Raw genomic sequence first — 10,514 nt, 5'->3', positions numbered from 1 at the left:
ACATGTGTATTACAGAATGAATACCACTAGTGAGACTTTTCAATTGTGAAATATAGTAAGCATTATTTTCTAAAACCAACATTAAAAGTTTGAAATTAAGCTTTTCTTGGTGATTATCTGCATTCTTACAGTGATATATTTGAATATCTACTCTATTTATAAAATAGATAAATACAAGGCATAGTGAAGACTGGTGTGCAACTATAAAAACTCAGTGTCCGAGGAGTAGCATGTGAAGAAATCGTAACCCACATTAACATGCTTCTGCTAATATTTTCACAACAAAAAGATTTTGGAATGCTAAAAGAAAACAGCATTTGGCTTTATGTTAAAAACCTCAGACCTTTCAAGGAATGCTCTGTGCACCTGCTTCTCACATGACCAAAGCTGTGTGTGTATTCAAAGGAAAGGGCATATTGGTAGTGAGCTGTAAAATCAATAAGAGCAGTTATAATCACATAATTTAAGACATTACTGGATATGTCATAACTTTAAAAGCAACTCATTCCAAATTCTTAAATCTTCTTAACTTGCTGGCATTGTGATGCAATCAACAGACTCACTGAATAACTTTCCATACCCTCGTCTTGACTAAATTGCTTTGGTTGCATTTCTTTTCCGTATTCAGAACATGCAGTTCATACATTTGACAGTTTTACTACCATAGTCAATACACTCTGGACCAATACACTCACAGCAGGCATTATGAAACCAGCGATATTTGGATGCTCCCATAGACTCACAGGATATTTTACACTGATGGATGGACATGCAGTCATCAAAATAAACCACGGTACACATGTGTTCTGAAAAATAAAAGTTTAAGATTTCAGAGCAAGAAAAAAGGAAAACAGGAAATGCTTTACTACCCAGTTGGTATTATTTTTTTAGAGACAGGGATCTTGCTATGTTGTCCAGGCTGGAGTGGCTATGCAGTGTATAGTTCACTGCAGCCTCTAGCTCCTGGGTGCAAAACTTCAGGTAGATGCCACTGTGCTTGGCTACCCAAGTGATTAACAGTCAACTTAGTTCTTTTACTGACAGTCTTCATAGGACATAGATGATGTATAAGAAAAAAAAATTCATTTTCTCATTATCTGAAAAGGAAGCTGGATTTTCCCATTCAATCTAAAGAAGGCAATGGCCTTCCTTAGCCTCTTTTTGCAGATTTCAGACTTAGATCTAAAAGTTAGAACACTGGACTTAAAAACATTTGCTATGGCTAAGTGTGGTGCCTCATGCCTGTAATCCAAGCACTCTGGGATTTCTTGAGTTCAAGAGTCTGAGACCAGCCTGAGCAACAGTGAGACCCCATCTCTCCTACAAATAGAAAAACTAGCTGGGCATTGTGGCAGGTACCTATAGTCCCAGCTACTCAGGAGGGTGAGGCAAGAGGATTGCATGGGCCCAAGAGTTTGAGGTTGCTGTGAACTATGATGCCACAGAACTCTACCAAGGACGACAAAGTGAGGCTCTATCTCAAAACAAACAAACCAAAAACCACTTGCTATGCTATAGAGCTATGCTTCTTAAATTTGGCATTTCTGACAGGATTTCCTATGTAGAAAGAGTTCTCCAGCCAAAAAGAGTTATACAGAAAATTTACACTAAATAAAACAAAGAAGTAATTCAAATGATGTAAAATGATTAGCAATACTTGGCACAATAAGCATTAGCTATCAAAAATATTCTTCTTATTAATAGTGATTTCTAGTCCTGCTTTCCAATGAGACAACCACTTTTAATTATTTTGATTGTTTCAAATTGAAACAATCTAACTTTCTTGGCACAGTAACCCCATATGACCAGCTAGGAAGATAGGTGCATGAAATAAAGGACAATAAAAATCATTAATAGACAGCACATGATCAAAGGCTAAATTATTCTACAAAGCCATTTACAGAACTGATAAATTATCAGGGGGTGCTCTGAATAGCAAGGGAAAGTTTAATGAAAAAAACTGGACTTACATTAAGAATTAAAGCTACCAGGTAACAGTGCAAACAGTCCTAAGGAGATGGGGATAGTGTGCACAGGGACAGAATAGAGGCAAGCCCAACTGTGGACTGTAGTGGATGAAAGGTGTCAAGAGAAGAGGAACCACTGGGGTTAGAGAGGACACTCAGGACAGCAGAGCACTGATTCGGAACTCAAATAGTAATTGGAGAATCCAAGGAACTAAGTAGAAAATGGTAGACCAGTAAGTTAAAAACAGACAAGAAACACAACTGCACAGGTGGGAAGAGGAGCAGGAAGTGGCCCACTCTGTCTGGGGAAGAGGTGCCTGGGGAAGGTGTCCCCAAGGAAAACTTCAGCTCTATCTGGAAGATAGTTGCTATTTCCAGGAATTAGCTTCCTGTTAATCATTTTGTGAAATAATTAAATTACTTATTTAAAATAATCTTTGAGCAAAATCTGAGTTATTATTTAAAATCTATTATGTGTATTATTTACATTTTTTAGTAATGGGGAAAATGGTAGCAAAACATCTTGTTATTATCACATTCCAGACATATTTCAGAGGTTTTCCAAAATCTACCATTTGTTTTATAAAGTACTTTAACCTAAACGGAAATAAGAATTCTTATTCTAGGCCAGGCACGCTGGCTCAAGCCTATAATCCTCTCACTTTGGGAATCTGAGGCTTGAGATCACTTGAGGCCAAGAGTGTGAGACCAGCTGACAAAGATGATAAGATCTCTATCTCTATAAAAAATGAAAAAATTGGCTCGGCGCCTATAGCTCAACCGGCTAAGGCGCCAGCCACGTACACCTAAGGTGGCGGGTTCGAATCCCCAGCCCGGACCTGCCAAATAACAATGACGGCTGCAACCAAAAAATAGCCGGGCGTTGTGGCGGGCGCCTGTGGTCCCAGCTACTTGGGAGGCGGAGGCAGGAGACTCGCTTGAGCCCAGGAGTTGGAGGTTGCTGTGAGCTGTAATGCCACGGCACTCTGCCCAGGGGGATAGCTTGAGGCCCTGTCTCAAAAAAAAAAAAAAAATGAAAAAATTAATAAGGTATGGTGGCACATGTCTGTAGTCCCACATATTCAGGAGACTGGGGCAGCGAGATCACTTAAGCCCAGGAATTTGAGGCTGTAGGGAGCTATGATGACTCCACTGCACTCTAACTTGGGTAACAGAGTGAGAGCTTGTCTTAAAAAAAAAAAAAAAAAATTTTTTTTTACTGAGTGTTATTTAATGAAAGCTGTTTTTTGATTTTACTATTAGTGTCCAAAGTTCATACTATTTTATATGAGATTTTTGTGGAGGGCACAACAAATATTCACATAAAGAGAGTATAAATTTTACTACTTATATATAATTCATCTCATATCTTAAGAAATAACTATAATTTTCATAATTGTTTTATTCTTCTACAGTAAAATTTTATAGTGTCTTTCATTGAAAAATATCAAAGAATTTATAAAAGTTACACATCCTTGACATCCCACAATTATGATCTGTCCTATCTTCACTAATAAATGTTCTTGAATATGCTTTTCAAATTTGTATAAGTCATTCTCTCATTTACTTCTCCTAACAGTCACTCATTTGCAGAGAACTAGCGAGGGGTTAACTTCTACCTGGAAATGAGATGTCTGTAATACTAATTTGCTAATAACAAAATTTAGCTGATGACCATGGCATCATTTTGGTACCAGGGCTATGGTAAAAATAACTTCATGGGGCTCTCTGAATGTTAGTTACTTGACAGTGAGCAACTCTGTATTGAGGAGGCTGCACTGTTGCTATCTTATGAAAAGAATAATTAAAACCCAAAGCAATAAATACCAGGATGAGGGATAGTTATCTATTTTCTAATACAGTATAGATGCTATCAGGAGTATGAAGAACTTTAATAATAAGGTAACATTCCACCTTTATCTATTCAGGGACTAGAGTTACTGAATTTATATAAGACTCTATAAATTTAAAACCAAAAAAAAACTTCTAAAATACAGTCTTGACATAGGTTTCATAGACCACATGGACAGACCACATGAGGGGGCAGAAGAGAAGAAGCCAACTGTTAGCAATTACCTTTGTCACTGGAATAAGGTGCGTGAACATTATTGCTGGGAACAGACACATTTTGGTGGTGTGGCTGGTTCACAGTTTCTAAAAACGAAACCAGATTCTCATGATGTGAAAGTTCTTCTGCAACAGGGAAGGAAACAATATTCCAATTCAACTGAGTATCTCCTTCTGTGAGTGCCCGGAAGAGAGAAGGGATGGGCTCGTGCAGCTCCTCCACTGTGCTCTTTGAAGTTGGAGGTGTGTCACTGTAATTTCGAGGATTACACATACCTGGAGGGGTTGGAGAGGGGAAAGAGAGTAAGTTTATTTTTCTCTCTGAAGAGATTTTGTTATTATAGTTACTGCCCTACAATCAAAGATCCAACATTAGTGACTTCAGCTTGTTTTTTCTGCTGAGAGGGCCTGTAAGTAATGATAGCCGCCCCAGTAGCTTTAAGCACACTGAGCTCCCAGATCTTGTTTTCTAAATGCCTATATTCCATGCTGCCAGGAACCCAAGATCCTTGAAGAAAAGGCTGATTCCAAGGCCTGGGTCAGGGAAGTATGAAAGGAGCCAGGTATACTTTCTTTGTGCCAGGAAGTAAGGAGGTGCTCAGTGAAATGGTGAAAACACAAAGGAGGCGACTGGAAGGGGCTCCCACTGGCTAAATTGACAATTTGGTCATTAAAAGAATGATGATAATAATGGGTTACTATGACTAATACATGAATAAAATAGAAATCAATGAGTGAATAAAATAGGAATTAATGAGTCCTTTTAGAAGGAAGGAAGGAGGGAGGGAGGGATGGAATAATATTATTCCTTACCAACTGATAAATGAAGAAGGAATAAAATAAACAGAAAATCACCATTTAGCCCTGTCACAGTGGTGTTTCAGATGAGAGTCATCAAAAGATGTTAAGTCTGGTAGGTGGAGGTTTGATGAAGAATGTATTGATGCATTATTGGAAAATTCTCCAAAAAATACTAATCAATTACAAAGGGGTTAATGATGACTTCAGTGTGGAAAAATCTGGTAGACACCAATATGATCAGGAAATTAAGGTTAACATTTGACACTGATGGGACAGGCTGATGTTCTTTGTCACCCGATTTAAGGCTTGTAGTGTCATTTCTGTGAGGGTGTTACCAAGAACGTGTGACTAAGTCTGGGCCCAAGTCAATATTGGGTAGATTCAGGTTGGAGGAAATCCCACACAATGTAGTTTCCACAAGTGTCAAGGGAAAGACTAAGGAATTATTTCAAATTGAATGAATCTGAAGAGAAATGACAAACAAACACATCCCATATTCCTGAATAGGCTCCTAGACCAGAAACGAACAGTGTAGAGACCAACACTGTGGTGAAATGGGAAGGGACCCGCACCCCGATGGCAGTGTCGCAGAGAAGCGGCTTCCTGACTCGGAAGACTGTGCTCGTTACACAGGAAAACGTCCTTGTTGTTTGAAGACACAGACCGGAGTGCTTCGTGGTGATGGGATGTCATGCTTTCTAAAGATTCACAAGAGATGGATGATCTTGGGTAGATGTGCACAGAGACAGTGGAAGGAATACTGACCAGTGAAGCCACTGTGATGACTGTATTAATAATAGGGAATCTGGGAGTCTTTTAATCTTTCTGGTGAATTTTCTCAACATTTGAAATTATTTCAAAATGAATTATTTAAAAAGATACTTCTAAAAGAAGGAAATGTGGGAAAGAATTGGAGAAAGTGAGTATAGGAAAGTTTTCCAAGGAGTTTGCTATAAAGGGGAGAGCTGAGTGTTCAATCTGTGAGCTGTCTCCGCTGACACCAAGTGGAACCACCCCCACAAAACCCAGGTCAAAATGCAGACTAAGGAGCTAATGAAATTATTACTGCTGTTTTAAAGCACTGCATTTTGGGGTAGTGATAGAGTAGATATTTGTCCCCTCCAAACCTCATGTTGAAATTTGATCTGCGATGTTGTGGGTAGGGTATAATGGGAGGTTTGGGGGTCAGAAGGGCAGATCCCTGAAGCAGGGCTTGAGAACTGCTTGCTGAAAAGTGCCTGGCACCTTCCTCCCTCCCTCTTGTCCTTTTTCTCCAACATGCTCCCCTCCCTGCTGCCAGGAGTGAAAACTCCCGGAGGTTCTCCACAGAAGCAGATGCTAGTGCCTGGCTTCTTGTATAATCTGCAGAACCAGAAGCCAAAACAAATCTCTTTTCTTTATAAATTATACAACCTCAGGCATTCCTTTGCAAATGACCTGAGATGGGCAAGTATGGGGGCAGCATACTATAGTAACTGGAGCAGAGCCCTCTGGGTTTCCCTTGTGCCCATCACACGGCACAGCTTGCTAACTTGATAGATATTGCTAGCTTGATAGATATTGTGGATTTTACAAATTTTAAGTCTGGGGCAGCCCTGTGTTGAGCAAGTCTATCAGTGCCATTTTCCCAATAGCATGTGCTCATGTGGCATTTCTGTGTCACACCATAGTAATTTCCACGTTTCAAACATTTTAATTATTACTCTGTTATGATGACCTGTGATGTTACTATTGCAATTGTTTTAAGGGACCATGAACAGTACCCCCAAAAGATAGCAATCTTCATGGATAAACACTGTATGTTCTCTGACTGCTCCACTGCTCAGCCAGTGGTTCCCTGTCTCCCTCTCTCTTCTCACATTTGATCTTAGCCAAAAGGCTGAGGTGTGATCTCTATTCTCAGGCCTCTCTGTTCACTGAGACATAAGCACATTGAAATTATGCCAATTAACACTCCAATGACATCTACATGTTCAAGTGAAAGAGTCACACATCTCTGACTTTAAATCAAAAGCTTGAAACAAGTAAGCTTAGTGAGGAACTCACATCAAAAGCCAAGACAGGCTGAAAGCTAGGCATCTTATACCAGTCAGCCTAGTTGGAATGCAAAGAAAAAATTATTGAAGGAAATCAGAAGTGCTACTTCTGTGAATGACAAGAAAGTGAAACAGTCTTATTGCTGATATGGAGTAAGTGGTATAGTTTAGATAGAAGATCCATTCTCTTAAGCCAAAACCTAATCCAGGGCAAAGCCCTGGGCCCTGACTCTCTCTTCATAATTTTGTGAAGGCAGGAAGAGGGGAAGAAGCTGCAGAAGGAAAGTCTGATGCTAGCAGAGGTTATTTAATGACATTTAAGTTAAGTCAGAAAGAAGCCGTCTCCATAACATAAAAATGCAAGGTGAAGCAGCAAGTGCTGATGTAGAAGCTACAGCAAGTTATTCAGAAGAATATTAGCCAAGATCATTGAAGAAGGCAGCAACACTAAATAGATCTTCAATATAGATGAAGCAGCCTTCTAGTAGAAGATACCATCCAGGACTTTCATAGCTAGAGAGAAGTCAAAGCCTTGCTTCAAAGCTTCAAAGGACAGGCCAACAGAATTGTTAGGGGCTAATGCAGCTGGTGCCTTTAAGTTGAAGCCAATGCTCACTGACCATTCCAAAGATCTGGGGAATTTAAAAATTATCTAAACTGACTCCACCTGTGCTTTTAAATGGCAGCCCAAAGCCTCAATGACAGCACATCTGTTTACAGCATGGTTTATTGAATATTTCAAGCCCACTATTGAGAACCTACCACTCAGAAAAAAAACAATTCCTTTCAAAATATTATTGCTCATTGACACCTGGTCACCCAGGGGCTCTGACAGAGATGTACATGGAGATTCATGTTGTCACACCTAACAACACAACATCCATTCTGCAGCCCATGGATCAAAGACTCATTTCAACTCTCAAGCCTTGTTACTTCAGATGACATTTCATCAGGCTACAGCTGTCTGGACAATGTAAACTGAAATCCTTCTGGAAAGGAGTCACCATTCTATATGTCATTAAGAACATTCAAACAAGATTCACAGGAAGAGGTCAAATATCAACATTAACAGGAATTTGGAAGGAATTGGTTTCAACCCTGATGGTTGAACTTTAAGGGGTTCAAGACATTAGTGGTTGAAGTCACTGCAGATGTGGTAGAATTAAGGAAGAAAACTAGACTTAGAGGGAGAGCCTGAAGACGTGACTAACTAAACTGCTGCAATCTCATGATCAGACTTGAATGGATGAGGAAAGAAAGTGGTTTCTTGAGATGGAATTTAGGCTTGGTAAAGATACTGTGAACACTGTGGAAATGACAACAAAGGATTCAAAATACTATATAAACTCAGCTGATAAAGCTGCAGCAGGGTTTCATAAGCTCTACTGTGGGGGGCCGGGCATGGTGGCTCATGCCTCTAATCCTAGCACTCTGGGAAGCCGAGGCGGGTGGATTGCCTGAGCTCAGGAGTTCGAGACCAGCCTGAGCAAAAGCAAGACCCTGCCTCTACTAAAAATAGAAAAACTGAGGCAAGAGGATCGCTTGAACCTGAGTTGGAGGTTGCTGTGAGCTATGATGCCATGGCACTCTATCCAGGGTGACAGCTTGAGACTCTGTCTCAAAAAAAAAAAAAAAAATCCCTACTGGGGATAAAATGCTATCAAATAGGCTGGGCACGGTGGCTCAGGCCTGTAATCCTAGCACTCTGGGAGGCTGAGGAGGGTAGATTGCCTGAGCTCACAGGTTCAACACCAGCCTGAGCCAGAGTAAGACCTTGTCTGTAAAAATAGCTAGGCATTGTGATGAGTGCTGTAGTCCCAGCTATTTGGGAAGCTGAGGCAAGAGAATCACTTAAGTCCAAGAGTCGGAGGTTGCTGTGAGCTATGATACTACAGCACTCTACTGAGGATGACAAAGTGAGACTCGGTCTCAGAAAAAAAAAAAAAAAGCTACCAAATCGCACTGCATGTTATAGAGAAATCTTTGATGAGAGGAGTCAATCACAGTATACTTCATTACTATTTTAAGTAATTGCCACAGCCACCCTAACTTTTAGGAACCACCAACTTCATCACTCAAGAGCCATCAAGATCAAGGCAAGAGCCTCCACCAGCAAAAACAATGTGACTTACTGAAGGCTCAGATGATCATTAGCATTTTTTAGGAATAAAATACTTTAGGCTCGGGGCCTGTAGCTCAAGCGGCTAGGGCGCCAGCCACATACACCAGATCTGGCAGGTTTGAATCCAGCCCAGGCCCACCAAACAACAATGACAACTACAGCCAAAAAATAGCCCGGCGTTGTGGTGGATGCCTGTAGTCCCAGCTACTTGGGAGGCTGAGGCAAGAGAATCGCTTAAGCCTAAGAGTTGGAGGTTGCTATGAGCTATGACACCATGGTACTTTACCCAGGGCGACAGCATGAGACTGTCTCTCAAAAATAAATAAATAAATTACTGTAAAATCAAGAGATATATGTTGCTTTTTAGACATAACTCTATTGCACTCTTAATTAAGTTACAGTGTGGTGTACATATAACTTTCACATGCACTTGGAAACCAAAAAATGTGTGTGACTCCCATACTTGGGAGGATGAGGCAAGAGAATCGCTTGAGCTCAAGAGCTTGAGGTTGCTGTGAGCTATGATGCCACAGCACTCTCCAGAGTGTGACAAAGTGAGACTCTGCCACAATTTAAAAAAAAAAAAAGCTAAATTATGTTTCATTTTTGTTCAGCATGTCTTAGATGCAATAGAAATTTCAGTTTTTCCCCAGATGAAAAATGTGAAAAGTTAAACCAAATATTTAAATTCCTGTATGTTATAAATTATATTCTACATTTTGTTAAAGGAACATGGCAAGTCATGAGGATGGTAAGTTTGTGTGCTCTTCCTAAAATTTTTCAGTTCACTTAAACTTTAATAACTTAAGAACGTTATGACAGAATCACAGACAAAACAATCTGACCCTTTACTCATAAAAGGGGAAACAGGTTCAGCTAAGCTTGATGACTTGTCCCACATTATATAATCTAGATTAGTGTGACTCAGCCTCCTGATTTCATGGTCACTACTCCTTCTAATAACACATTCTGGTTTTCAGTATAGGTGCTAGTTACAGGGGTGAGCTAAGCTTGTGAAAATTCACTGTGCAGTACACTTATGTATACCTTCTGGATATACATTTCAACAAGGAGTTTGAAAAATAGTACCACTTTACTAGAAGTACATATGATAAACACAATTTTAGGGAGAAGGACTAGAGGTATACAGAAGGGATACATTTCATTATACATACCTTCTTACACTGTTTGGATTTATTATATACAAGTAGTAATTTTAATTCTTAAATTATATTTTGAAGAGAAATACACATGTGTTAACAGTATTTGGTATTGAGTGTCTTTCTTTTCTGTATTTCCCTAAAATTTAACATAATACTTGAACTTAAATAGCCTACTAAGATATACAATATTAGTTCATGAGTAGTTTTCTTTAAAATATTGAATATATTAATACAATACCCTGGCTAATCAAGACAGAATTACTTGAACAGTAGTTCCCAAAGTGTGGTCTATAAACTCCTTGAAGTCCCCAATATTCTTTAAGGGTGGTTTGTAAGGTCAAAATCATTTTCATATTAA

At 39.5% G+C, this 10,514-nt stretch overlaps 1 protein-coding gene across 1 annotated transcript in view; it reads right to left on the bottom strand.

The window, feature by feature from the left end:
- Nucleotides 1-561: 561 nt before the first annotated feature.
- The window catches only part of TWSG1 (twisted gastrulation BMP signaling modulator 1), a 23,982-nt gene continuing 14,029 nt past the window's right edge, over nucleotides 562-10,514 (bottom strand). Inside the window, exons 2-3 of the mRNA XM_023507612.1 lie at nucleotides 4,044-4,310; nucleotides 562-806 (exon numbers count right to left, since the gene is read on the bottom strand). Coding sequence (XP_023363380.1) covers nucleotides 625-806; nucleotides 4,044-4,310 — 449 coding nt within the window. The 3' untranslated portion in view covers nucleotides 562-624. The remainder of the gene's footprint in view (nucleotides 807-4,043; nucleotides 4,311-10,514) is intronic.

Source organism: Otolemur garnettii, unplaced genomic scaffold, assembly GCF_000181295.1.
Source record: "Otolemur garnettii isolate 467f Iridium unplaced genomic scaffold, OtoGar3 scaffold00193, whole genome shotgun sequence".
Taxonomy (NCBI): domain Eukaryota; kingdom Metazoa; phylum Chordata; class Mammalia; order Primates; family Galagidae; genus Otolemur; species Otolemur garnettii.
The sequence above is the reverse complement of the archived record's forward strand: the minus strand, read 5'-3'. Positions and strand labels throughout refer to the sequence as shown.